Genomic DNA, 25,837 nt, shown 5'->3' with positions numbered 1-25,837 from the left:
ACCACCAGAGGGGGCAAGGATGTACACGGGCACCTGATGTTTGCATTCCCTTTGATCCTTTGTCTAAAACACACGTGGTAAATGACAAAGGGTTTATGGATAACATGCTGCCCTGCCTCGCCCATCTTTTTTTAGTCAATTAAGAGTGATTTGATATCCAGATAGGATCCAAAACAATGATTAAGGCTTCACCATCCTGTGCAGAGGCTGAGTGGAATGGACAGTTCACCTAAACAGGCACTTTGGACAATGGGGGACATCACAGCTAAAACACTGCCCGCATCCCCAGAGAACCACCCTGCTGGTTCGGTTACATGGCCTCCCTCAGGCTGTGTGGAGAATAAAGGCTGTCCAGAATAAAGCATAGAAATCATCAACAAAAACATTTCAAATAAAATGAACACACAGCATAAACTTTCAAGAAGACAATGTTATGTAAAAGGTCTTTTATAATACAGGTTTAAAGAAAGTAGGTGGCCATTCATAAAAAGCAATTCTCCAACTTATACAATACTTACACCAGATCGCAAATCACTCCCAGGCCCAGCAACACTGGTCACGGACACATCCCTTCCTCCAACTAGACTCCATCCACTGGCTTGCTTCAGAGAGCTATCAAAGCCACCCCTGCAGGTACTGAAGGACGAACTGTGGTCATTCTCTCCCTTAGACATGGAAGCCCAGATAAGCAGACAGGTCTGGACTGGGGTGGGGTGTAGCTGGCTTTTCTCCTCTGTCTTCCCTTCAGGAGAAGGTGCCGACGTTGCTAAGCTTTATAGAGCACCTCACCCAACTGACCATTGCAGAGATACGGTTCTAGATCAACATCCACATAGTTTTAATGGGTGGGGTAACTCACAGCTCCTGATGGATTAGGGTTGGGAATTTTAATAGTGAGATCAACAGCAAGACCCTTCTGCTGTGACTTGGGTTTGGTGATTATTTTCAATCAATGAAACAACCATCCACAAGTTCCACTGGGATTGAGCAGCTCAGACCAGTTGCTTGGTCCAACTCTCAAAGGAAAAGGTCATCTTCCCCGTGCCTGTGGCTTCCAGCAGAAGGATTTGTTCACTCTCAAGGTGAGGAACATGGCACAAGAAGAGTCAGTCTGAAGGGTGCTGAGCAGAAAATGGCAGAATGCACTCGTCCACTATAATGGAGAAGCAGCAGCCCCCATCAGTGAAATGCATTGAGGTTTTAAATTTACTGTTAATTTTGTTGTCCCACAGAGCCCAAAGAATCACCAGAAAATATCTACACCCAGTCATATTAACTTGAGCTACATCTACAACCACATCCCATGGGCCTATTACTATTGGGGTTAGAGGTGGGTGCACTTTGGGGGATAAACAGCTTGTGCTAGCATCACAAGAACTGAATTGAACACCCCTTACTATGCTGGGATGAGGGTCCCCTACAGAAACGCCCTTCAACTTGAACATCAGCCACTTAGTTGCAAGCTCCGCCCTTGGGCTTTGGATTCACTGTCCACTCTCAGGAGAGAGGGTGACATCCAATCCCACCTACACTAGAACTAATACCCTCCTGCCAGAGTGACTGACCAATGGGACAAACCAACTCCAGATCATCCCAGAGAAAAGGGGAAAGGAGTGGGACCAATCAATGGGGAAAGAGTGGAACTGGGCATTGGGAGTGTTGGAGGAAGAGGAGAACAGATTGGGGGGGGGGGGGGGGGGAGTGGGGGCAGGGGAGGGAGAGGATCTTTTCTTCCATTGCTTGCTCTCAGTTAAGGCTCTGTCATAACACATTCAACAAACTTTCTCAGAATAAAAAAGTACAACAAATCCCAAATCCCACCAACAGCCACATCCTGGATTCTGGTTCGGTTGAAATCCTTCCGAAAGCCAAAGGAAGCAGCAAGCCCAGTGGTTCCCACTGCCACTCGGTGGGGATCAGCACAAGGACACAGCCAGCAGGAGAACTGAGCAGGACCAAACAACACTCGCTGCTCAACAGTGTGAGCACTCTCATTATGTCACTGGCCAGCAATTACCAAAATATCTGGTCCACAAGTAGCAGCATCATGGATTTTTATCTTGCCCTCTAATAGGTGAAGTGGCACCAAAAAACATGTGAGTCTTCTACAAGCAAGCGATATACTGAGTTATAAAGTAATACTAGACCTGGAATCTGAGTTCAATCCGAGTCAAGATTGGGGGTTGGGGGAAATGGAGAGATAAAATACATCAGGAGAAAAATGAGGAGGGATTTCCAATTAACTGTGAAGGATTAAATGGGGCAGAGACCATACTTTCGACCACCAGACTGTCCAACTGGAACTGGTGCACAAACTACAAATACAGTAATACCTCAGATTCCAAAGGCCCATGTAACAGAAAAAGGTCATTGCAGCAAAGTCCGTTCCTGGGCCTCCAGAGTTCATGCTGGACTTCCCTTTCCCTTTTTTTTGGCTACATAACTTCTTTTATGTACGTTATAAAATGCTATAATGAAGTTTCACATAATGGTTTCCAGGAACAGATCCTCGTTGTAATGCGAGGTATTACTGTAACTCAGACCTTAGCTGTGGAAGGAGACTCCCAGCCAAGCCTGCAGAGATCCAGACTCCATCGCCTGCCTCTCCCGACAGGAAGGCCAATCAGGAAAACATTTTCTATACAGGTACAAACACACAACCGGTATTTACAAACGAGAACCACCATAAACGTTCCCCTTATAAAATAATAAAAACTGCATATAGTTAGAAAGGAAGGAGAAATCACCACAGAGTTCTTCACGAACCCCATCTAATTAAATGCACGGAGATAGATAAAAACACATGATGAGAATAGTACCTTGGTGTTCGCAGAGTCGTTAACAGAAATGGTGGGAGCTGGCACTGCCCAGCATCAGCACGAAGCAAATGAACAGCTGTGTGGCAGCTGCATGCTTGGCAGGTGTGCACCAGCCAGCTGTGCACCAGCAACCTTATACATATCCAGATATGCATGGGCCACATGTGAGCTGACCAGCTACGTACAGGCTGGCTGCCTCGCCAATCACTGGGCTTTCTACCCATCTTGTACACTGGGAACCTCATTACACTGCGCTCTGCCCAATACTGTGCATCTCTCTCACCGTGGGCAAGAACTGGGGAATCTGCACAATACTAACAAAACCAGAATTGCTTCCTACACTGGCCCTTTAAGGTGGGGGGGGGGGGGGGATATGGGAGGGGAAATGGGAGGAGGGGAATGAGGTACCCTTGTCACACCCACCAATCAATGAAGGGGACACTATGTATTAGCCACACCGGTGTGCTCAATAAACCCATGTGGACAGGGCAGAGTCAGGCAGGGGATGCAGAGACACCTACCGGCAGTGCAGCTGAAAGGCAGAGGCTTGGACCCCAGGTCTCTGTCCCAGGAACACCACTCACCCTTCCACTGCCGCTGATTCAGACAGGCGCTGCCCGAACTCCAGGGCTGCTTCCCATCAAATTACCGGCCCCTGCCGCACGGGAAGAGAGATTATAAAGGAGATCTGGATATTAGGAATAAAATCTTCAGTCCTTCACAACTGTCACTGTCCACGGCAGTAAGGCTCCACCAAAGGACGAATCGAGTTGCTAAGAAAAGACAGGCACTAAAGCAGTGACGCCAGCCCCTGGGATCAAAGTTTATCATTTGCCGGACTTCATGTAAGACGGGATGGCTCCTCGGGCTGTGAGTCCCTCGAATCGTTTGTACGTGTAGTTGATGAAGACCCAGTCCTTGTTCTTGTAATCTGACTCCGAATGGTTGCTCACTGCAACTGAAGGGAGGAGATGCGTGAGGGCGATGCCTCAACACAAGGCAGAGCTTAGAAAAACGTCAAGTTATACAAGAGCAGCAATAAGCAAGCTCCACTAACAGTCCACAAGCCCATACAACTGTGCTCCCCTTGTGTAACTGCACTGCCATCTGTGGCTTGGTCCAGCAGCGGAGGGAGTTCCAGTAACAGCTTCCCCACCCTCCCCCATCAATAGAACAGAACCCGTGTTAATTGGACTCAGCCTGGTTACTGTCTGCACAGTGGTGCACTGGGTTTAAGTGATTTAATATTCGACAATCGTTCACTAAAAGATTCACTTCCCCCTCCCTAAACCGCCAGGGTAGTGTTAATCAGATGCTGGCAATCTTTTACACGTGCTTAAATTTAGGGTTTTTCAAGTCTCCCAGTACAATCAAGGGGCCAGTTTACCCACTGCACACCAGTTCAAAGGCAACAAACCATCGGCAGGTCGAGCAGCATCTGTGAGAAGGGTAAGAGATTGCCCATGTCTCAGGTTGAGACCCTGTATCAGGACCCCGACTCCAGCCTCTTGTGCCTCCACACACCAGTTCAGACCTGATCCAAGCAACCAGAGATCCGTAATAAAAACAGGAAGCACTCGGATCAAGTGGGATCTGTGGAAAGAGAAACAGTTAACATTTCAGGTCTGACAAAGGGTCTTTGACCTGAAACATGAAATGTTTCTCTTCTCACAGGTGCTGCCTGACCTGCTGAGTGCTTCCAGCATTTTATGTTTTAATTTCAGATCACCAGCAGTTTTGATTTCTGACTGAAGTTTATCTGTGCAAGACCCCTGGAATAATCCCCGAAAAACCCGTGCCTGCCAGTGACAGGTTTGTGCCGAGTGATGCCTGAACAGCCCTGTGGCAAAGCCCATGCCACCGGCACGTCACCAAACACCAACAAACTTCCACTTCCTTATTGATGAAAATATCCTGACTGGTTGCATCATGGTCTGATGCGGCAATTCAAAGCAGCAGAGAGCAGTGGACTCAGGCCAATACATCACTGGGGACATCCCTCCCCATCATTGCCAGTATCTGAGGCACTGCCTCAAGGAGGAAACATCTATCATCAATGATCCCCCCCACCATCCGGGCCATGCCATCTTCTCGCAGCTACCATCGGGCAGGAGGTACAGAAGCCTGAAGTCCCACACCACCAGGTTCAGGAACAGCTACTTCCCTTCAACCATTCAGTTCTTGAACCAACGGGCACAACCCTAATCACTCCCCCAGTATAGGAACACTATGACCACTTTGCAATAAAATGAACTGTTGTTTTTTGCTCTAATTGTGTTCTTTCTTGTAAATATTGTGTTTAATTTGTGTTTTTCTTGTGAGTGCTGCTTCTCTGATGCTATGTGCCTGTGATGCTGCTGCAAGTAAGTTTTTCATTGCACCTGTGCATACATGTACTTGCGCAGATGGCAATAAATTCGACCTTGATTTTACCCCGCTTCAAGCCTGTGCCAGGATGGGATGTTCAAGCAGCTTCAAATTTCCCAACAGACTTCTACCAGGCGCTCGACCCGTGGCTGAACCCAGGGCTGCAGCCTCCTGGAATCCCAGTGAGAACAGTGACTAAACAAGTAACCAAGCTGGGAGTTGCTGGACCAGTTGCTCACAAGGTTAGTTCAGTTTGAGTACATTACCCACCCCCGTGACTTACTGTTACTTACACACAGACAGGTTAGAAGCAGTTGGCAGCAGCCAGCATCAGAAGTTGGTGCCCCAGTTAGAAGGACAGACATTGGCATCAGATGGCAGTCATCAGTCCAGTCACACACTCACTGACCCCATGTAGATGACGAGAAGCCAGCCATTTAATTACTACTTTGTTTCTCTTTCAATGGGCATAGGGTTTCCTAGCCTCAGGGCCTGGTCAGAGCACTGGCTTGTGGCTCCTGTGGGGAGAGGCTGCCCAACACTGTGCCCTGACTGATGCTTCCTTGCAGCACAGTTTCTGGGGACTAGCAGAGTGCAAAGCTACCCTCTAGCATGGACACCCCGCTGATGCACTGGCACTGCTGTGGGCTGGGCTCACTAATCCCTACTCCTCCCCAGTCTCTGGATCCTCGAGGGGGAATTCCTCCTGCCCACCATCTCCCTCGCTCCTTCTCTGGGGCTCTACTTGGTGCAGAGCTACGTGGATGGTGCAGTTTATCAACGGCACCAATCAGCCAACCCAGCCAGACACTCACTTAATTGAATCAGTGGGTGGTGGTGTGTGGGAAACAGACCTCGACTTGAGAGAGGGTGGAAATAAAGTTTTGCAAGACTACTTGAAGGCGTAAAACAGGAAAATACAGACCAGTAAGCCCAATGTCACTAATGGGGAACCCATAAGAGATGTAATAATAGAACACTTGGACAGCATTAGCAGGACTGGGCAAAGCCAGAATGGGTTTGTGAAAGGGAAATGGTGCTTAAACCCAGTATTGTTTTTTTTGAGGAAAATTGTGCTTAAGCCCAGTATGTTTTCTTTTGAGGACGTAACTAGTATAGATCGGGGACAACCAGTGGATGTGGAGGATTTGGACTTCGAGAAGGCTTTTTGATGAAGTCCCACGTCAGAGGTTGTGTTCAAAATTAAGCACATGGGATTGGAGGTGACACACTGGCATGGACTGAGAGTGCATTGTCAGCTAGGAAACAGACAACAGGAATAAACAGGTTTCTTTCCAGGTGACAACCAGTGAAAAGTGGGGTGCTGCACAGATCAGAAACTTGCTTATTGCTGTTGATGTCCCATGGAGGCAGTGCAGTGGAAGTTCACCAGGCTGATTCCTAGGATGACAGAACTGATGCACGGGCAGATTGGGTTGGTTAGGTCTATATTATGTCCAGGAATGAAAGGAGATCTCATAGAAACCTAGAAAATGCTAACAGATTAGATACAAGGAGGACATTCCCAATAGTTAGAGAGTCCAGAACCAGGGATCACAGCATCTGGATACAGGGCATATTATTTAGAACTGAGATCAGGAGAAATTTCTTCAGCCAAAGGGTGGTGAACCTGTGAAATTCTCTCCTACAGCACAGAAGTCACTAAATATATATTCAAGGTGATAGAAATGTTTCTTAATGTAAAAGAAAGGAGATGAGGAGGCAGGAACAGGAAGACGAAGTGGGTGATCACATCGAGTGACGGAACAGGTGCAAAGGGCCAAATGGCCTACTATTTTCTACGTTCCTCTGCCTCACTAACACTGGCCCTGGGAAGATTCATGGATCACAAATCCCTCCCATACCCCAGAGATCAGAGAAACAAAGGAGGTTAGAAAATGATTGCCCCGAATATTAAACCAGTGGTGTAGTAAGGGACCAGAATATTTTAGTAAGGGTTGAGGGGAATAAAATGCTTGTTACCTGTCTTAGAGGACAGGCACTTCTTACCACTACTTTCTAGCCCTGCCTGTGATACTCCTGGGGAAGAACATCAGAAAACATTGCATCATATTCAAACACATCAGCTTCATGTAAACATACCAGGGACAACAGGAGAGCACAGCAAATGCAACACTATGTACAGGAGCATGGAATGTTGGGTTACAACCCATCATCGACCCCACTTGAAAAGGAAATAGGGAGTTCTTTTAATTAATGATCTGTAGCATACAGCCTGAAAGGCTGGAAGCAGATTCAAAAGGGAATTAAATAAACTGGAAAAAGTGGGAGCAAAATCCGAGGCTTTAGAGAAAGAGTAAGTAGTGGCTTTAATGGCTTTAAGTACTCACTTTGAGAGCTGGGAAATGTACGATGGGCTGAACAGCCACAAACCTCAAATAAAAAATTAGAGCGAAGCATTCGAAATGGGGCATGTGAAGTTGACTTTAGCGGTGGTGAGAATGGACAACCACTTTACCCCTGCTTAGTATAGGCAGGCTACTGCCTGTACTGGACATTAATCAGGATTCTGGGAACTGGCAGTGAGAACATAAAGATATAAGAGCAGGAGGTGGGCATCTGGCCCGTCGAGCCTGCTCTGCCATTTAATAAGATTATGGCTAACCTGGCCTTGGACTCAGCTCTACCTACCTGCCTTTTCCCCATAACCCTTAGTTCTCCTACTATGCAAAAATTTCTCCTCTTAAATATATTTGATGAGGTGACCTCTACTGCTTCCCTGGGCAGAGAATTCCACAGATTCACTACTCTCTGGGAAAAGCACTCTCTCATCTTTGCCCTAAATCTATTCTCCCGAATCTTGATTCTATGTCCCCTAGTTCCAGTCTCACCTACCAGTGGAAACAACCTTCCTGCCCCTTATCTATCCCTTTCATAATTTTATATGTTTATGTAATATCCCCTCTCATTTTCCTGAATTCCAGCGAGTATAGTCCCAGGCAATTCAATCTGTCCTCATAGGCTAACCCCCTCATCTCCAGAATCAACCTGGTCAACCTCCTCTGCACCACCTCCAAAGCCAGTATATCCCACCTCAGTAAGGAGACCAGAACTGCACGCAGTACTCCAGGTGCGGCCTCACCAGTACCCTGTACGGTTGCAGCATAACCTCCCTGCTCTTAACTTCAATCCCTCCAGCAATGAAGGCCAACGTTCCATTTGCCTTCTTGATGACCTGTTGCACCTGCAAACTAACCTTTTGTGATTCATGCACAGGCACTGCCAAGTCCCTCTGCACAACAGCTTGCTGCAATCTTTCACCATTTAAAATAATCTGATCTTCTGTTTTTCCTTCCAAAGTGGATGACCTCGCATTTACCACCACTGTACTCCATCTGCCAGACCCTTGCCCATTCACTTAACCTGTCTATATCTCTCTACAGACTCTCCGCATCCTCTACATAATTTGTTTTTCCACTTAATTTAGTGTCATCAGCAAACTTAGATACACTACAGTCGGTCCCTCTTCCAAATTGTTAATGTACATCATGAACAGTTACGGGCCCAGCACAGACCCCTGCAGCACCCCACTCGCCACTGATTGCCAACCAGAGAAACACCCATTTATCCCAACTCTCTGCCTTCTATTGGTTAACCAGTCCTCTATCCGTGCTAATACCTTATCCATAAGATAAGGATGCATGGAATTGGGGGTAAGTCTTTTATGCGGCACCTTATCAAACACCTTCTGGAAATCCAAGTATACACCTGTACCCCACTATCCACTGCACTCATTATATCCTCAAAGAACTCCGGTAAGTTTGTCAAACAGGACCTGCCCTTCTTGAATCCATGCTGTGTCTGCCTGATGAAATCGCTTCTATCTAGATGTCTTGCTATTTCTTCCTTTAGGATAGCTTCAAGCATTTTCCCAACTACAGATGTTAAGCTAACTGGCCTACAGTTACCTGGCTTTTGCCTATATCCTTTTTTTAAACAGCAGTGTGACATTCGCTGTCTTCCAATCTGCCAGGACCTGCCTCTACTATAGCTTTCACCATTTCTTTCAGTTCCCTGGGATGCATCCCATTAGGACCAGGGGACTTGTCTACTTTTAAGCCCACTAGTTTGCTCATCACTACCTCTTTAGTGACAGCGACTGTATTGAGGTCCTCACCTCCCATCGCATCCACAACATTTCTCTTTGACATGTTAGACGTGTCCTCCACCATGAAGACCAACACAAAATAGTCATTCAAGGCCTCAGCCATTTCCACATTATCCAACATTAATTCGTCCTTCTCATCTTCCCAAGTGACCTACATTCCCTTTAGCCACCATTTTCCACTTTATATCTCTGATCTCAAGGTGGCTGGGTATCAAGCTTAATTGAACGTCAACAGGTCTTCAGAGAGATTCTCGTCGATGGACCCGAGCTGTGCAACTAACACATTACCCAGTAAAAGATTCTCACTGACAGATCTGGGCTCTATATCCTATCTCTTACTTAAGCTCACCTATAACAAACAGCTCTAATTTAATATTTTGATAAGATAGGGCCCTATACCCCTGGAGGACCTGTGTAGAACCACTGACAGACTAATCCTTCCCTCCTTGAAATCCTTACCAGGCTGCAAGATGTCCGAATCGGGAAATTCATCAAAATTAGATGTATCATCGATGCTCTTTATTTCAATCGATATAGCTGCTGGTCTTTCCCTGTTGAAAGAGGTTCGATTAGAAACAGATTAATTGCTGGAGAGACTAGTCAAATGAATGGGGATTGAATACTGCACGATTTAGAGAGAGAGAGCAAGAAGGTTGAAGTCTTCAATGGGTATACACCAGCTTCACACAGGGCACAGTAGTCCTACAGTAAACCCCAGCACACTGTAGACTCAGGGTATCTGATGCACACCAGCAGCTTACAGGGAACTGTTTACAGGGCGCACACCAGCAGCCGCGAGTGATGAGGGAAGTGTAGGGTGGGCTAATGTACAAGAAGGAAGCCAAATGCATCCTAGGGAGTGAAGATAGACAGAGGGAGGAAAGCTGTGGGCAAATCTGCAAACCGGAGGACTAAACGAAGGTGAGCACACAGTGTAGCTCCAGATCTGGGCTCCCACACTCACCTGATGTGCTCCCAGTCCACACACTCAAAGAACGGGTTGCTCTTCACATCTTCCACTCCATTGGCTCCAATTCGCATTTCTGACTCACAGCAGAACCTGGAGGGTCACAGGTCATAGCAGATTAAAGCAGGCAGCAGGGACACAGGTACATCAAGCAGGATTTCAGTGGCTCCTGCTGAACACTGCCTTCTCTGCCTGAGGTCCAGGTACACAGGCAACAGCAGCCTTTTTATACCTCACTATGTCTCTTGATAAATTACATCAACTGTACTATCCTTGTCTAATCTCTGCTCCTTCTTCTAAGGATTCAATAAAGTTGGTGAAGCAAGACCTTTTCTTTTGAAATTCCTGCTGACAATTCATTACCTATAAATACAGGAATAAGACTTCCTTTGGTCCCTTGGGCCAGCTCCACCATCACTGGCGGATCTGTGTCCCAACTCCACGTGCTCACCCGTCTTTCCTTCACATTCGTTAATATTCCTGGCTAAACGATTGCTATCAACCCAAGGTTAAAAAAAGAATCAACGCTCGATGTTATGCCAACTGGGATAGGCGGAATGGTGTTCCACACTTCCACTAATCTCTACGGCTGGAAGTATTCCTCGTCTTTGCTCCTGAAAGAGTTGGCTCTAACTGAAGATGTCCCCACTGACCAAATTCCCCGCCCAGCAATCACAGTTTCACAGCATTTACCCTATTATATTCTGAAGGCTTCAATTAAATCACTCTGTAATCTTCTGTCTTCCAGAGAATACTGCTCTAATTTGTGTAATTTAATCTTTGGACTACAAGCATCCTTTCTGGTTCCTCACCATGTGTTATCACCTCCAATTCCCACATTTTATTTTAGGCATCCAGGACTGCTGGAAGTTGAGGCCGACACCAGTGGTCACAACAGTGGAACCACATGCTTGACCACAGAACAAAAGATGGATGATTGGAAAATAAGGTCACAGGGGATTACTGGCCACAAGATGGTCACCACAGTTACACTGGATATGCACAAGGATATTAATGGCCACTGTGCAGCTACTTCAGCGAAGTACATCCACCACGTATATAGGGTACACAGAGTAAAAGCCCTCCTTACCCAAAGACTCCTAGAGCAGATGCAATGCAGCTTCAACGCAGGGTTGGGGTGTGTGCGAAGGGGCTGGACAGAAAAGGATACAGTTGATACCCTGATATTCTTTTTTTCTAATCTTTACCTTAGAATTAAGTCCTTGGCTTTCTCTGAAATGGGGACCTCTGGTGGGAATGTGAGGGTCTCTCTCCAATTCATCACTTTCTTGTACGTTTCCTGGGGGGTTTCTGAGCAGAAGGGTGGGTAGCCTGAAAGGAAGCAAAACACAGAAATTTAAGTCAGGACCTGGTGCTCAGGATGGGACACATTGGCAGACTGTGTACAGTTTGTACTATGCACACAAAGGGCACAATCACCTTCACCAGAGATGCACTCACTCTTCACCATCTTCCTAAAGGCAACAGGCAGTGCTGTGTACAGAAAATGGTTCAACAGCTTAGGGCTCTTTTCCATATGAAGCTAGTTATAGAGCATGCACATCTCCATCATAGCCACAGTGCACTTGTACACCACACACTTAAGTGCACTGCCCTTCCAGTCCCTCTCAACTGGTCGTCGTCATTTTAGTTAGTCACTTGGGACTGAGGAACACTTGCTTCAGTTTCCGAGGAGGCCAGTGTTAAACCTGCAAACTCTCCCACAGGTGGGACTGGATGGGGCAGGTAGATGGGTACATTGGAAGGTGGCAAGTCCTTTGCACCACTTGCATGGGGCTTCTGCATGCTGCTGATGAAGAGACTCAAAGTTCTCAAGGCCACCTCACTGGCTCATTCTCCATTTCAAGTGGTCATGGGTCAGGGATTCCCAGGAGGCAGTGAGGATGTTATACTTTATGGAGGAGATTTTCAAAGAGTTCTACTATCTACCCAGCGATCTCTTGTCATGGCACAGCACGGAGTGTCTGTTTCAGAGTCCGGATTCAGGTATGCCAGCAACATGGCCTTCCCATCAGAGCAACCAAGGGTAATTAGGGTGTCAGTGCTGGGGATGTTGCCTTGGGAGAGGACACTGGCGTTGGCTCACCTACCCTGCTAGTCGATCTGTGGGATTTTGCAGAGATGGCATTGGCAACATCTCTCCAATGCTTCCAGGTGCCCACTGTAGATAGTCAAAGACTCAGTACAACACCAACAGCACTCCAGTCAGGTGTACAACACACACACACACACACACACCTCAACGTCATTGACTGATTATAAAATACCCAATTCAACTCGTCAACTTTGCTCAAACATCAACTGTAAGACAGAATGTGCTTGGGATGTGCACACGTTGCTCCGTCACAAAGTACCACCATCACGTGGCGCACACATTATAAAATACCCATCATCTGTACAGTGCGCCTACAATACAAGCACACTAGTCAGTGCAACAAACAAAATGCTGGAGGAACCCAGTGGGTCAGGCAGCATCTACGGAGGGAAATGGCCAGTCGGCGTATTGGGTCGAGACCCTTCACCTGGGCAGAGAGGGGAGATAGGCAGTATAACAGGGCAGAGGGGAAGGGGGCAGAGTAAGAGCTAGCAGGTGCTAGGTGGATCCAGGTGAGGGGTGGGGGCGAGTGATAGGCAGATGAGGGAGGGGAGAGTTGAAATAGCATCAGAAGCTCGGAGGTGATGTAGAAGTGATAAAAGGCTGAAGACGATGGAATCTGATAGGATGGTGGAGCGTGGAATAAAGGGAGGGAGGTGGGGAGGGGAAATCAGTGGGAGTGTGGGGGTGATGGGCATCTACCCATCACCACTTCCCACCCACCCCCCAACTCACCTGGAGCCACCTCTTGCTCCACCCTCCCCTCCACCCTGTTATACTGGCTTTCTCCCTTCTTTCTTTCAGTCCAGATGAAGGGTCTTACCCCGAAACATTGACTGTCCATTTCCCTCTATAGATGCTGCCTGACCTGCTGAGATTTTATGTGTTGCTCCAGATTTCCAGTATCTGCAGTTTCTTGTGCCTACACCGGTAAGTGCACCTACACGATCCTGATGCAACCACAGTGGGGGTGAGGGGTGGTGATACCACTACCAACAGCACCCCCCCACCCCAGTGCACATGCAGGTCAGCACATCTACAACTAGTTGTAGTTGGCCCAGGCAACCATCTGAAGGAACTGAACCATCCTCCTGACCCATACTGCCTCGTCCTGTGCTACAGATGGGAGCAGTCAGCACCTTACCAATCAGCATCTCGTACATGATGACCCCAAGTGACCACCAGTCACAGAGTTTGTTGTAGCCGGTCTGCATGAATACTTCGGGTGCAATGTAATCCGGGGTGCCCACAGTGGAGAAGGCCTGAGGATAAGGTGAAGGAAAGGGTAGAACAGTTAGGAAATTATGTCTCTGCACCGTAAACGTCCTTCCCTTCAAACTGATCTGGATTGGCCACATGCCATAAACACAGACGAATGTCACCAGTCCTGAGGGCACGTGTCACGGTGCAGTCAGGTGCTGTGAACACGTTACCTCACCTTCCTTGGTGTATGCCCCTCAACTGAGGATGGAACACAGCCTCTCGAGATCATTCCCCTGACCCCTGTACAGAGTCGCTGGCCTCAGCCAGTCACTCCGACACGAATGATGTGACTCCAGAGGCCAGTCAGTGCTGACATCTCACCACTTCCTGCCAGCCCGACCCCCCCACAACCACAGCCCGCACTCACCAACTGCCGCCGGTTCCTCTTCCATGTCTCTGCTTTCCGCTTGGAATTCATGTTCTGAAAAGCTGAAGGGGCACAGGGTTCAGTACACTTCACAAGCTACAAGGGCGGCAAGGTCGGTATCCAGCCCTGCAATAGCTCACTAAGCAGTCTCAGTGAACACCGGGCACTGGTAGCAAAGCCAACTGCTGGACAGAAGGATCTGGTCCCCACCTGACCCTAGTTAAACTTTCCCAGCTAGAGCGGCAGTTACGTAGTGTAGGTGTTCCGCATCCTTACCATCTGGGCAGTATTTGCCTTTACCTCTAGGATAAGGTAGGACCTGGTTCTTCTCCTTCCCACTACTCTACTTGCACGCTCTAGCCAAGGACAAAGGACCAACCTCCCTTGTTTTGGTCAGGGAGGAAGAGGAGGAGGGCAGCCAAAATTAATTGATGGCACAATGTGATCTTTGGAGGTGCTGGAGAAAATCAAAAATAGAAGGCATAAAAAAAAACAGAAGACGCTGGAAATACTGAGGCCAGGCAGCACCTGTGGAGTGAGGAACAAAGTTAACATTTCAGGTCAATCATCCCATCCTTTCAGCTGAGGAAAAGTCACTGATCAACCAGGAACATTAACTTTGTTTCTCTCTCCACAGATGCTGCCTGACCCATTGAGTGCTTCCCGTATTTTGTTTTTATTTCAGATTTCCAGCATCTGCAGCTTTTTGCTTTTTGATTTTTTTTTGAAAAAAGGCTTCCAGGACATTAGTTCTAAACAGAGGCACCGAGTACAAAGCTATGTTAAACTTCAATAAAACACTGCTTTGCAGGAATAATGTGTTTAATTCTCTCAATATTTAGGATGGATGTAAAGGCATCAGAAAGGATGCAGAGATTTACAAGGACACACCGGGATTTTGGAGCAGACTCGATGGGCCGGATGGCCTGCTTCTGCTCCCTTATCTTGTGATCTTGTGATAATGTGGAGAGATGAGAGATGCTGGAGCCATTCTTTACAACACACAAGAGTGTGCTGCACTTTGATTGGTGCTCAAAGTCAAAAGGGTTTATGAAATAAAGTACGAGAAACTGTTCCCGGTGCTGAAGGATCAATACTCAGGGTACAGGGATCTGTTATAATTGGCAAAAGAGCCAAAGTTGACAAGAAAAATCCTTTTATTTTAAAAATCAATTGTTAATGCCCTGCCTGAAAAGCTGGTAGAACTGGATTTAAAAAACAGTATCAGTTCATCAGTACCTTCAATGGCTCCTTGGGCAATCTTCCTCTAAACCGTGCCTCACAAAATCCAAGGTCATGGAAAACCAGAGGAAGAAAGTTACTTAATATTCTGTGTTTTATATTACTCCCTACCTCCAGAAAAGGCAAGAAATGTCCTTCTCCCAACACATCTCCTCCACACTGTGGATCTAGTAACAGCAAGATGGAATGTCTCAGCTCTTCCCAGACTAACACTGTGAAAAACCAATCGACCTACCGAGTTGGCCCATTTCTTCACAGATTCTCCTAACATCCTTCTACCTTGTTCTGCTTCAAATGGCTATCCAATTCTGTCCAATGTATTATTAGGGAAACATTCTCTGAGGCAAAACAACTCGGGTTCCACAACACTACGTGCAAAGAAATTTCTCCCAATCAACATCTCCACTTAGTACAAAACAAAACACACACAAAACAGATACCCACTACTAAAAGGATAAATCCTTCTTAATTGTACAACAGACAGTTCCAGTCTCTCCAATATCTTTATATATTGGTGCAGGAATTAAAACAGGTAGTGTGGTTAAGTCAAATACCAAATGCACAGATTCCTATAGAAACCTGGCCCATAAGTATGCCCAGACAACTGGACCCTGATGAGGACAGCAAGCTATCTGGACACCATCGAAAGGGTATAGATGGGGCCAAACGAGACGCAGGCAAAGTAGAACAGGGAAGGTGCAGCCAATCAAACCCGAGAGAGAAAGGGCCCAGCCAACCAAACACAGGCAGAACAACGAAGCAATCAAACTCTAGAAAGAGAGAAGATGACACAGCCAACCAAACCCTAGAGAGGGGTAGGAGGAAGGTTCAGCCAAGTGGACCACAGTAGAGTGGGAAGGGCCAACCAATGGATTTCACCAAGGGGAAATCAGAAGGTGGGTCGAGCTAATGAGAGTCCAGTACTGACTCCAATGATGCAAGTCAGTGTGTCTATCTTTCACCTGTATACACAATCCATTGTTGAGGACATATGTAGGGTTATACTAGGCCCCCCATCATTTCCACAGATGCTGCCTGACCTGCTGAATTTTTCCAGCATTTACTGTTTTTATTTCAGACTTCCACCATCTGCCGGTTTTATTTTGATTTTTCAAGTTCTCTATTATCTTGGCCAGGCACTGCCTTGTCAAGCATTCACTTTAATATGCAGAGATCACAAAATGACAGGCAGCCACAGAAAACCATCCTGCAACTGGGAAAATTTTAGAAACACAAGATGTTGATTCCGTGCAATAATCTGCCAAAACCCACGATCTACTCACTGAAGTCACTCGGCAAACTGTGACTGAGGTTGCGGTAGAATTCCGTCCTATGAGCTTTCTTCAGTCCCGTGCACAAGCCGAAGTCAGACAGCTTAACGTGTCCCTGGGGGAAAAACCACACAGCAAGAAGCAATTACGCTATCGTAATGTACAGCAACACTGATGTACAACAGTCCTTGTTCACAGGCCCTCTGCAGCCACAGACAGAGGCACTGGCTTCCAGGATGTCAGCTAGAAGATGGGAGCTTCCAAAGGTTTTAATGCTGCAGTGCACAAGGGGTGTTTTAAGCCTGCTTTATTGCATTCTTGGCAACATTTTATTTTTTTAAATATTCATCTTTTTTAAATAATCACCTTTTTGATCTTTAGTTTGGATGACTGACTTCAAATTAGATTGAATTATAGTTCCCAAAGGTTTTTTGCAAAAACCCAGGCATTTATGGAACGTTGCCTGGGTAACTGCTTACAGCAGAGCTGCAGGTGATTGGCAGGTGACAGGAAAAGCACGACGACGCTGGAGGGACACAGCAGACCGGGCAGCATCCGTGGAGAAAAGCAGGCGGTCAACATTTCAGGTCGGGACGCTTCCTCAGGACTGAAGATGGGAAAAGGGGAAGCCCAATATATAGGAGGGAAAAGCAAAGCAGTGATTTTCAGGTGAGACAGAAGCAACACCTGCCCCTACACCACATCCGTCAAGGGACCCAAACAGTTCCTTCAGGTGAGACAGAGATTCACCCGCACCTCCCGTAATATCATCTACTGCATTCGGTGCTCCAAGTGTGGACTCCACATCGGCGAGACCAAATGCAGACTAGGTGACCATTTTGCAGAACACCTGTAACCGCGATCTGCATCTCCCGGTTGCCAGTCACTTCAAATCCCCCTCCATCACAGATATATCAGTCCTCGGCCTCCTCCACTGCCAGGAGTCCAGCGTCATAGCGTTTTTCATCTAGATATTCCAGCATCTGCAGTCCTTTGTTTTTCTGATTGGCAGGGAGAGGTGCTTATAAGGCATGGAAAAACATATCATGGTAGGTTGGGTGGGACAGGAGGAGTACATAAGCATGCCACAGTTGAGGTGTGTGTTACACTGAGTGTATTTTACAGCACTTGTGTTACCCGGGCACGTACCTTGCTATCTAGGAGCAGATTGTCTGGCTTGATATCCCTGTGGATGAAACCCATCTGGTGAATGGAATCAATGGCCAGCACAGTCTCGGCTATGTAGAACTGCGTTTCCTCTTCACTCAGTGTGTCCTTCTTCATTAGCAGGGTCATCATATCCCCTACGGAGAGTGGCAATTAACATTTGTTCAGTTTATCCAACATTCTCCTGGGGCCACAGAATAGTCCATGCATCCCATCAGCCAGAAACGCAGAAATTCCAGAGTGAAGATCAAAATAAAAAGAGAGGCACATCCTAGAGCAAGGGCTATGGCACCCCAGCATCTGCAAGTGTGGGGAGTACCAGGACACAACAACAGGACTCTCTTACTCCAGGACAGGGCATCATTATGCTATCAAGAGTCTTTACTGAGTGCAATTCTGAGCAATCCTGGTATCAGAGTTAACAGGCAACACCTCTACAAAACAAGGTATCTACTTTTTTTTTTAATTCATTGACAAGATGTGGATGTTGCAGATAAGGCTATCCTTTATTTCTCAAATTGCCTTTGGGAACATGATAAGCTACCTTGAACCACTGCAGTTTTTATGGTGGCAGTACTCCCACACCAACGTTAGTGGGATCATGGATTTTAATCTATTAATGATGAAGAAACGGTGATAGATATCCAACTGAGAACTAATGCAACTTAGAGAAGAACTTCAAGGTGGCAAGGTTCTTCTTTGCTGGCCACCCTTTCTCTTAAGCAATAGAAGTTCACAGTTTTGGAGGTGGTGTCAAACAAACTTCGACTAGCTGCTGCAGTGAATCTTGCAGACGTTAACTCTGCATCTAATGGCATGGAAAGGGTGGTGGCGGACAGAGGAAGGACAAGCAAGCAGGCTGCTTTGCCTTGGACAGTGTCAGGTTTTGAGTCCACGTCCATACAAGGATGAGCTACTGCCTCATGGTGCCAGAGACCCAGGTTCAATCCTGACCTCGGGTGTTATGTGTGTGGAGTTTGCACGCTCTCAGTGACTGTGTGGGTTTCCTCCCACAACCTAAAGACGTGCCAATTGGTAGGTTAATTGGCCCTATTGTGTCAGTGAGTGGTAGAATCTGGAAGGAGTTAAAGGGAATGTGGGGACAATTAAAATGGGATTAATATAGGGTTAGGATAGATGGGTGGCTGATGGTTGGCATGGACTAGGTGGGCCGAAGGGTCTGTTTCCATGCTGTTTCTTTCTCTGATTCCTTGTATACAGAGTAAAGACTATGGAAAATCTGGTGGCAAATTTCTCCTTACACAGCGTGTAGCTTCTGACCTACTCAAGACTATATTATTTTTGTGGCTGGTTCAGTTAAATTTCTGACCAAAAGTGATGTATACAGTGGGGAATCTGCTACTGAATGTCAAGATTCCCTTAGTGAAAATGGTCATTGCTTGTCTCACACCAGCTGAAGCTTGAATCTTGACCAGGTCTTATGGCCTGTGGCTGAGGAGGTCTAAGTGGAACTACCACCATCAGTGAGCATCACCACTAACAACCTTTCAGTGAAGGGAAGGTAGTGATGAAACTACTGAAGGTACTCAAGACTTGGGACCTACTCCAGAAGCCCTTGGTATCAAGGAGAGTCATTCACACCTCAATGAAATTTAGCTCTTTGGTCAAAATGTAGATCAAAGCTGTAACAAACCGAGAATCAGTATCAGTGATGTTTGGTTGTACTGTTGATATACTGTGTGTGCCATTTCTTTCTTGATGATTGAGAGTAGGCTGATGGGGTAGTAATTGGCGAGATGGGAATTTTCCTGCTTTCTATAGCCAGGGTGGAACTGGTAAATTTTCCATTTGTCAGTTCTACTGTTATATTGGAGAAGTTTGTCTTAAAGCACAGTTAGCACAGGCAGCCAGGATGGTGTCAGGGTCCGTGCCATTTTGCTGTATCCTGTGTGCTTAGCACTTCTTGATATCATCTGGAGTGAGTCGAGTCAGTAGAAGATTTTCTTCCAGAATGATGGGGAACACAGGAGAAGATCAATATGGACCATCCACTTGCACTCCTGACTGAACACAGTTTGCAAACACTCGGCTTTTTCTTTTATATTCACTACATGGCTACACTATCATGGAGGGTAGGAATGCATATGAAGATTCCTCCTCCCAATAAATGACCACCACATATCATAAATACATTGTAGTAGATGCAAAACTTTGATCCATTCAAAGCATACTGCTCTGTGGCTTAGTGTGCAGGTAATCCCGTGATACATCTTCACCAGGTTGACAAATAAAAATCAGATCTACAGGCATCCATTCAGTAAAGGCGTGACCTACAGAATAGATGATAGGTGGAAAGAACATAGGAACCAGCAACCAACTGAGACCGTCCTTGTCTTCATCACACAACTTCCAACTTGGTCCAGTCTCACCCCATCAAGAGGTTGCAAAGCCCGCATCAACTGAAGGAAAACAAGGGCTCAGGAGGATTTCCCTGGTAAAGCTCTAAAACTTGGCAGAGGGGAACTTTTGGGACAAATTCACAGCCTCATCTCCAACATGCAAGAGGAGGAGGACATGTCAGAGGATCTCAAAAGAGGCCATAACCTTGATCATTTTTAATGAAGACAGATCCATATGCAGTGATTACAGAGAGATCTCCCTGTCTGTCCATCTCAGAAAGAGCCACCCCTAGCATCTTCCTCAACTGATTCCTCTCGGTGACCAAGGAGTTGCTCCCCAAATCGTGGTGTGGATTCTGTCCATCAAGAGGCACATGACACAATGCAGATGACAAAAAAATTGGCCAAGCGAATGACAGCGAGGGGTAAAGCAGAGGACTGCAGGAAGATACAATGGTCAGGTCAATAGGGCAAAAAAGTTGTCACGTGGAACTTCATCCAGAGATGTGCGGGGTAATGTATTTGGGAGGTGCAATAAGGCGAGGAAGCATCTAATAATGGCAAGATGTGGAGGGACCTTGGGGTGTGCATCCACATCCTTAAATTTTTTTTTAAAAAATTTTTTTATTTCCAGCGTGGGTAACAGGCCCTTCCGGCCCAACGAGTCCGCACCGCCCATTTTAAACCCAAATTAACCTACGTCTTTGCAATGTGGGAGGAAACCGGAGTACCCGGAGGAAACCCACGCAGACACGAGAGAACGTACAAACTCCTTACAGACAGCGACGGGAATCGAACCCCGATTGCTGGCGCTGTAATAGCGTCGCGCTAACCGCTACGCTACTGTGATGCAGCAGGACGTGTCAATATGGTGGTTAAGAAAATAAAAGCACAAGATGCTTTTCTTTATTAGCTAAGGCATTGAACTCGAGAATATGTAGCACTATTTGGGCCACAGTTTGTGTATTGTATACGGTTCTGGTCACTATTATAGGAAGGAAGTGACTGCAATGGAGTGCAGAGGAAAATTATGAGGCTGTTGATTGGGACTGAAATATTTTAGCTATGAGGAAAGAGCAGATAGGCTTGGAAATGAGATGTCTGAGAGGAGACTTAAATGAGGTGTAGAAAATAATGAGCCTAGGAGTAAATGGAGAGGACACATTTCCCTTAGCAAAGGGGTCAAAAACAAGGTGACCTAAATTTCAAGTAATTAGGTGAAGAATTAGCAGAAAGGAAAATATTCTCATGAAGGTTGGGGTCTGGAAGGCTCTGCCTGAAAGGGAGGTAGAGGCAGAAAACTTCAGCACATTGAAACAGCACCTGGACGTTACATCAGAGCTGTGACTAGGGCTAAAGTCTTAGTGCTAGAACTGGAATTAGGCTGGTAGTTCTTTCAAATGGCACAGACACAATCCACCAAACAGTCACCTTCTGCATTGAAGATTTTGAATGATTGTACAAGCTGCAGTGGAAAGCAAATCTTCCTCTATCTTGAGGGACTCACACAGAGGAGAATGGTGGAATGTACAGTATTGTGGACCGCGAGGATGCAAAACTATGTTGGAATATAATTCTGCTGATGACCCACATTCCCTCATGGAAGCCCAGTCTGAGCTGCCAGAAAATGTTCTGAATTTATTGTGCACATTGAGGAAAACGATAGTCTCACAGAGTACAATGGTGGGTGTACTCAGTGGGGAGACAGAACTAAATCTTCATGAAGACCACACGGTGGCCAATTCTGCCCATCTAATGACAGATGAACTGTTTGAGTTCAAGGTGAGGTAATTTTCCCCTCTCACTGATCTTCTTGTTACCTGCCAGAGGCAAAGTATGACAGTCAGTTCCTTCACAGTCAGCCAGCTTGCTGCATGACAAGTTAAGCAATAGAGGCTGAGGAGTAAACGACAGAGAATTTCAATCAGAATACAATGTTCCCAAGAGCATTATTATCCTCTAGGTCTGCCTGAATCTCCAACAAACATTCTCAAGATACTGGAGTTACAAGTTTTTAGGGCAGGTTCAGCTCTAAGTTTTTGTAGAGATTTTAAACTTATTGACAGGATAGAGGTGGGGACTTGAGAAGAACCATCTTAAAATTAGAACTGAATCATTCACGAAGTACTTCCTGACTCAAGGGACAATGAAAACGTGGAAAAACTCACGCACTAACCTCCACCGTCCCAAAGAGCTGTAGAATCTAGCATTAATTGAAACTTTCAAAACAATAATAGACGCAATGGTACAAAGTGTTAGAGAACCAAGCTGGGTAAATGGAGTTGAAATGCAGATTAGCCCCAGTCCAAGGTTGGAGAGACTTGAGGGGCTCAATGGCCAGCTCACATCCCCAGGAGCAGAAAAGCAAGCTGTGTCAGAGGGGCTGTTGTTCTTCTCCATATGTGATAGGAGCTTCAAAATAGGAACAGGGGGAGAATGGAGCACTTACCTCCAGGAAGGAACTCCATGATTAGGTAGAGATTGAGTTTGTCTTGAAAGCTGTAGAACATTTTCACCACCCACTGACTATCAGCTTCCACCAAGATGTCCCGTTCTGCACGGATATGTCCAACCTAAGGCAGGAAGGCAAATCAAAAAAACCCAATGATGCTAGTGATCTCACTAATAGTGTTACATAGATTACACTGGTAGACACATCTTACCCTAATTTTCTCCATGCTACTCTTGGACACATGGGCACAATTCCACAAGCACTCAGCAAAACAGATCCTGCTTAGTAGCTTAGTGCAGAAGTTCAATAGCCCCAAGTTTCCACTGAACAGAATGGCAACAGCCGAAGCACCAACTCTATCCAACACATTAACTGGTTAGATTCAGAGCTGAATTCTTGTGTTTTCCTTATTCCAAGCTGTCGAGACCAAATGTTCCATCTGTTCTATCAACCCAGCTAATTTAGTCAACAAAGAGAGATCAAAACTGATACAGCCCAGTACCCTCACCAGCCAGTCTAGTTACCAACTGAGCCAGCACTGGAGCCAGTGGATGCTACAATTTCCCCTTTTATGCACCAATAACGTTACTTGTGGATAGAGTTAGAGATTGTGGGGGCGGGGGATGCGATAATAATAACCTACGAGATGAAAACCTGCTCCTGCAGGAATGGCCTTACCCTGTAACACTAGTAGAAAGCTAGCAAGAGAGGTTCTGCAGTCTCAAAGGAGCCTAACATGTTCATCTGCTGAACAGTAGGCCACTGAGGCAAAGGGTGAAGAGACAGTGGTTCTAGATAACAAGGAAGGAAACCGGGATGGAGACATTCAAATTTTCACCATTTACACCAAGAGCTGCCTTACTGATAAAACCACAAACTCATATGATGTGGATAAGCACAACTGCCTCACTGTCAGAGTTACACTGGCAGACCACTCTCAGAACCCACACAAAACTGGGCATCTTTCCCATAACCTCACACTCAACCCACCAACCTTGCCTTGCTATCATTGCTAGCCACACTTGCCCAGCCCCACCACTCATCCAGCCAAATGCTCCAGACACTGTTAGGAATCACTGGATCATTTTGCCAGTTGCTTGTCAAAGGGTGAACGAGAATTTCACCCCTTCTTTACCCACAGCTGCTGACTTTAGTTCATTTTCACCTCTTTTAATGTTCTTGAGACTACAGTGGGAAAACATCAATGGCTAGTCGCAAGTATGAGTCAGCAGTGGTATTATGAGACTATTTTGGGAACACGTTACACACCAGCAGGACAATGTAAAGAAGCCCCTGTGCATTATTCAGAGACCTAGTCACTCCAAGAGTATGACGTTAGCCCCAGAAGCATAACAGAGCAATTTTTTTTTTAAATATCAGATCCAACACCAGCTCTGCCTCAGGGAGTGGGCTAGTGGAGACATGGTATGAAGAACTCTTCATGAGCTCCTCTGGATTTGGGAAGTAACACCTATAAGGGGGCCAATCAGGTTCTGAAAGTAATGAAACCACCTACCTGCTCCTTTTCCAGCATGTCTGACTTGCGCAGGATCTTCATGGCGTAGATGTGACCCGTATCTTTCTTCTGTACAAGACGCACCTGCAAATGGCAGCATGCACTCACCAGTTAGGTCTCATTTTAATTTTTAAACCGCAGCCTATTTACCTCATCAGCATGAGTTAATTTGGTAGCATTCTCATCTCTGAATCAGAAGGTATTGGTTTGAAGCTTACTCTAGAGACTCAAATGCAAAAATCAAGGCTGACTAGCCAATAAATGACTGAGAGGACACTGCATTTCAGAAGAGATGTTAATCAAATCTGCCCACTTTAGTTATTACCAAAGGTCACACTATTTTGGGAAAATTGCAGAGGACTCTTCCTACTGTTTCAGCCACTATTATGCCTCAAACAAGACAACTAAAACGGGTTATTAGCGTTTGTAGGAGTTTGTTAGGTACATACTGTCTGCATGTATCCTACATTGCAATGGCAACTGCATTATTTAAGTACATGACTGCAAAACGCTTTGGATATCCAAAGCTTGCAAAAGGCCCAAAATATTAAGAATTGTTCCCCCCCTTTAATAAACAGAAATTAAACTTCAGCAAGTGTTAAACGTCAACCGGCAAAGTAATATTGCCTCACCACAGAACAGAAGATTGTTCAAAGCTATGCCAAATGGATCCTAATCATGGTACAAGTTGAGGTTTGCTAAGACAATCCCTCACCTGCTGCCTAAAAAAATCCATAAGGAAAGCTTGTGGAGGGACTTGCTGCCCTTCAGGGGTTAAGTTAATTACACGTATTGGAACAGGTCAGACTTACCTCACCAAAGGCGCCTCGACCTATAACCTTTAAGGATTCAAAATCATCCAACCCTAGTCTGGTCCTCTTGAGCCGCAAGAATTCTGTCTCCTTTCTGGCGTGTTGGGACCTTCTCATCCGCTTCTATACAATTAACGAGAAACATACAGTCAAAACCAAAGCCCAAGTATTCTATACAACCCACTCCTATACTAATTTACAGAATGTGGGATAGGACACACTCTCAAACCCACAACATCCATCATCTGGGACAAGGGCAACAAATGTATGGAAACACCAGTATCGTCTGGTTTTGCTGCAAGTTTCATTGCTTCTGCACTGTCACAACTCCCTAGAACTCCAGCCAATAGTCCAATGGGATACCTTCATTACATGGACTGCAGCTGTTCCAGTGGACAGCTCAACACCATCTACTCGAGGACAACAATGGACGAGCAGCCATTACTGACCTGACCAGTGACGTTCACATCCCAAGGAAAAAATTAGTAAAAGGCCAAGCTAAACCTTTCAAGTTGTTCTCCAGCGAGAGCACATTTCAGGTGGCTAGTAATTTAAATAGTTTGGAAACCAGAGGTAGATGGGCTGAATGGGCTCACTATCTGCACTGAACTTTAGGTGTTCATCCAATCTCAATGACTCAGAATTCACGGTCAGTGGCATGCCTTTTTCACCTACTTTATATCTGCCATCTCAGAGTAAATGGTCCAACCTATCTGGTGCAGTCTGCTGGAAAGTTAACTTCCCGAATGAAACCAGCCCAATCCTCAATGGCAACGCCTGGGCCGTCAACACACAAATGTGAAGAACCAGAAACAGCCTTGCCCCATAAAACTGCTGAAAAGATTAACCTTGCCAAACCACCATTCTTGGCTTAGTTGGCTATCTAAGCTGTCAGAAACAGTGATTATGTCTGACTTTCCAAAACATTCAAAATCTATTAAAAACTTCCTTGAAAATAAAAATCATTAATTTAATTGAAAAACATTTAA

The 25,837-nt window shown here is 46.0% G+C and overlaps 1 protein-coding gene across 8 annotated transcripts in view; it reads right to left on the bottom strand.

Moving 5' to 3' along the window:
• Window positions 1-431: 431 nt before the first annotated feature.
• The window catches only part of LOC127580783 (serine/threonine-protein kinase 38), a 72,995-nt gene continuing 47,589 nt past the window's right edge, over window positions 432-25,837 (bottom strand). For 7 of the 8 annotated variants that reach the window (XM_052034658.1, XM_052034657.1, XM_052034656.1 and 4 more), the window contains 12 exons: window positions 24,849-24,971; window positions 24,037-24,120; window positions 22,518-22,641; window positions 17,691-17,845; window positions 16,554-16,656; window positions 14,029-14,090; window positions 13,543-13,660; window positions 11,491-11,614; window positions 10,280-10,375; window positions 9,775-9,866; window positions 7,170-7,226; window positions 432-3,777 (listed from right to left, as the gene is read on the bottom strand). In XM_052034658.1, the coding sequence (XP_051890618.1) occupies window positions 3,647-3,777; window positions 7,170-7,226; window positions 9,775-9,866; window positions 10,280-10,375; window positions 11,491-11,614; window positions 13,543-13,660; window positions 14,029-14,090; window positions 16,554-16,656; window positions 17,691-17,845; window positions 22,518-22,641; window positions 24,037-24,120; window positions 24,849-24,971 (1,269 nt within the window). In that variant the 3' untranslated portion in view covers window positions 432-3,646. The remainder of the gene's footprint in view (window positions 3,778-7,169; window positions 7,227-9,774; window positions 9,867-10,279; window positions 10,376-11,490; window positions 11,615-13,542; window positions 13,661-14,028; window positions 14,091-16,553; window positions 16,657-17,690; window positions 17,846-22,517; window positions 22,642-24,036; window positions 24,121-24,848; window positions 24,972-25,837) is intronic. The other variant, XM_052034662.1, reaches the window with a different exon arrangement.

This window comes from Pristis pectinata, chromosome 20 (assembly GCF_009764475.1).
Source record: "Pristis pectinata isolate sPriPec2 chromosome 20, sPriPec2.1.pri, whole genome shotgun sequence".
In the NCBI taxonomy this organism is placed as follows: Eukaryota; Metazoa; Chordata; class Chondrichthyes; order Rhinopristiformes; family Pristidae; genus Pristis; species Pristis pectinata.
Note: the sequence above shows the minus strand (reverse complement) of the source record. Positions and strands in the feature narration are given on the sequence as shown.